At 37.4% G+C, this 3,565-nt stretch overlaps 1 protein-coding gene across 1 annotated transcript; it reads left to right on the plus strand.

The window, feature by feature from the left end:
* Positions 1–1,554: 1,554 nt before the first annotated feature.
* On the plus strand, positions 1,555–2,434 carry LOC120066526 (interleukin-17C-like). The gene is made up of 3 exons (XM_039017952.1): positions 1,555–1,581; positions 1,732–1,985; positions 2,185–2,434. Exons 1-3 carry the CDS (start codon positions 1,555–1,557, stop codon positions 2,432–2,434), a joined length of 531 nt encoding a protein of 176 aa, XP_038873880.1.
* The last annotated feature ends 1,131 nt before the right edge of the window (positions 2,435–3,565 follow it).

Genomic DNA, 3,565 nt, shown 5'->3' on the forward strand with positions numbered 1-3,565 from the left:
TTTCAAAGTTGCAGATGTGAATTTGTATCTCTTAGACATGTTATTCAGTGGCAGATTGATAGTCTAGGGTCAGGTCCATCATGACCAGAATGTATTAGAAGAAACAAACTAGTAGTTTATCTGCATGACAGCTCATTAACTTGCAGATGGAGGGAACTTCTACTTTATCACAAAGAAAACAACCTATTTATAATGAAGCATGTTGACTTCTGACAGTTTACTCTACCATGTGGAGTCCTTTCCAGATTTCTCTTTGCCTATGTATTGGCTTGATGGTGAGAATACCTGGCATTTTGACAATCTCACCCGATAGTTTATTACAATGCACTGATAAGGCATTATTGTATGCCTATCTCTCACTGCTGTACAAACACGTCACGCTGTTCAAGAACCACCTTTGTTGGAATGAATTCAATCAGGAAAAACACAGATTAAAAATACTTTTGGGAATCTGTGGCATCGACTTGCTCAGTGTGAACTGCATTGTTGGTTAAGGGCTTGTAACTAAGCATTTTACGGTTGTATTCGGCGCATGTGACAAATACAATTTGATTTGATTTGATGGTAGTGAAGGAAAAGGTTCAGATGGGGGTTCAGATGGTTTTGCTTTATCAAAATAGATTATTTAGAAGCCTTTTGTCACAAAAGCACAAACATACACTCCTGTGTCAACTAAAAATGTGGGACAAATAAAACAGTTTATCACTTGAGAAGAGCTGGAGAAAAAAAGCAATACTTCACATCACTGTCAATTTGTTCTCTATAATCATACACTTGAAAAAAAAATTAACTGTTGAAGTGGCTGTGCTGATGAAAACCATTGATTGCATCAGAGTGGGAAGACCCATGCTGCAGGAGAAAGTTGTGGTCTTGTAGGAAGGCTGATGAGGTTGCCTAGTGAAGCAGCTAAATATACTGTAATGAGAATTTAAGCATCATGCTCTGATGAACAAAGCAAAATCATCAACAAAGCAAAAGCCCATTGGTCTAACAACTAAATTAACCATAAAAATATATAATTGTATGTTACATTTATTATTAGTAGAAAACTGAAAATGTGTAGTAGGATAAGCCACAATTAGGCTACATTTATAGATGGATGCAGATCGAATCAGTTTTAGCGTTGTATGTATTAATGAACAGTTTTGTTACATTTCTTCATAATTCCTAGCTTCTGTCTTGACTGAGAACATATCAGTAAGATTACTGTCAGTCATAAATGACTAGGGGATGCAGGTTGTCTGATATTAGATCTGTCGTCAGCGTCAATATAGTAATTACATCAGATAAAAAAATCTATATGTGTATAAGCTATAGTATAAATCACATGAGCTCATATAAATGAATTTAATAACAGGTGATGTAATCTTAATGTAGACACTCACTGTAGGAAAGAGGATGCAGGGAACTCAATATTCCATTTCCTCCTACATGTGGATTTCCCCAAGCAGATTGTAGACTTGCCTATAAATTGTGTAGGAGCATGGGCATGATGGCACAAACCGAGCAAAAGCACCTGGGCTCCTCTACTACCAAGATATTTGATATTTTAACATGCCAGGCCTATTCAAGATTATGCAGGTAAGTGAGAGATTGACTGCCCTGATGGAATGAAGTATATACACCTCAATTCATGTTGGGTTGCCTTCTGATCCATCATTATGGATAGGCCTTATTCAAATGGAAATTTCCAAATGTTTTTGATTAATTTATTTCATCATTCCTTTGCAGACTCTAATTTTACTTGGACTTGTTATTGCTAAATGTACATGGACATCAGAGGCACACAAGTATAAGGGATGCTTCAGTACAGAAAAACTGGAGCATAGAGCTCTCAAGATCCTTCACCGAAACCGGTACCAGACAGATGTTCATATTGATGAAACACAGTATCACAAACTGGGTATGAAGAAGACCTGCCCCACTGTGCTTCGTTCACAGTCAGTAGACTACAACAATCGTTCAGTCTCCCCCTGGCGGTACAGGTAAGGCATCTCTTTCTACTCTAAGTAAATACCTTTTGATAGGTCGAACATTGTTTTAGCCGTGCATCCATAATATTATCAGTCTGACAGTAACATCATTTGAGTAAATGTGCATGCCATATGGTTGAGAAATACATTTTCGAATAGCATTGATTAATAATTAGCTATTTGGATAACTGGATTGCCACTTTTCCCTTAGCATCGATAGCGTGGAGGGACGATTCCCTGAAAAGATTGTTGTTGCTGAATGTCTATGCGAGGGATGCCTCATCATTAAAGGGCCCGGACACCACGGGGCCCAACATCATGCATATAACTCTGTGCCTATAGAGCAAACCCAGATGGTTTTGATGAAGACCGTATGCCTGAACAACCCAGAAAAATACTCACTTACATCACACTTTGTCAAAGTGCCCATTGCCTGCACCTGTGTTAGGAGTAGGATATGATTGCCTCTCATAGAGGACATTTTTTAGACAAACTGTCGTGACATGTTTCACATTTTGTTGTTTGTTTTTAAAATGCACTTACGCTATTGAAAGTATTGCACTTAATATGCTTATGGATAATAAGCTATCGAGAATACATGCATTTTTATATGAGACAAAATTATTTGTGTACAGTATTTATGTTGCATGATTGTATTTATTTAATGATCTATTGACTATTTATTGAACTAGCTATGTTCTAAATGTTCTAAAGTTCTATTTATATATGGTTTTTGGTGACTTTTGTTAATAGGCCTGCCTATTCCTTTCAACATCCATGTGTTCTTCTGTTGCTGTTTCCCATCAGCTGCGCCACAGGCTCCCGAGTGGCGCAGCGGTCTAAGGCACTGCATTTCAGTGCTTGGGGCATCACTACAGACACCCTAGTTCGAATCCAGGCTGTATCACAACCGGCCAAGATTGGGAGTCTCATAGGGCGGCGCACAATTGGCCCAGCGTTGCCCGGGTTTGGCCAGTGTAGGTGGTTATTGTAATTAAGAATTTGTTTTTAACTGACTTGCCTAGTTAAATAAAGGTTAAATAAAAATAAAATAATAATATATATATATATCCATGGATATTGATTGGTAGTGATGCATTTATAGAAATGTAGCATCATTTATGGGATTTTATTGTTGATTCCTTAATAAAGATGCCTAATGAAATATCTGCCCCTCTTGCTTTATTTAGTCCAGCCTACACATTCAAGAATGACAGATTTTCTATACACTTGACCAATAAGCTTGACCACTTGATCAGTAGACAAGGTTAATTCATTTAGGATTAAATATTGATTTAGCTTCATGGTGGTCATAATGTATAATAACGTTATTACATAGGCTAAACAAAAAAACGCGCAATGGAAAGCGCTGCATTATTACATTAATAGCCATACATTTTTTTTTAGATTTGAGAATCAGCGCAGTTGAAGTCCCTGATCTATAGCCAACATCATGGCTGCAATTCCTTCTAGGCATCCGCCATTTCTTTATCCCTATTTTATGCTTTCAAATCTATGAAATTATGACCAATCGGATGCACTCCTGAGCTACCCACAATATTACGTATACTTTCGGCGACAACTGTTTTTAG

This window comes from Salvelinus namaycush, chromosome 21 (assembly GCF_016432855.1).
Source record: "Salvelinus namaycush isolate Seneca chromosome 21, SaNama_1.0, whole genome shotgun sequence".
Taxonomy (NCBI): domain Eukaryota; kingdom Metazoa; phylum Chordata; class Actinopteri; order Salmoniformes; family Salmonidae; genus Salvelinus; species Salvelinus namaycush.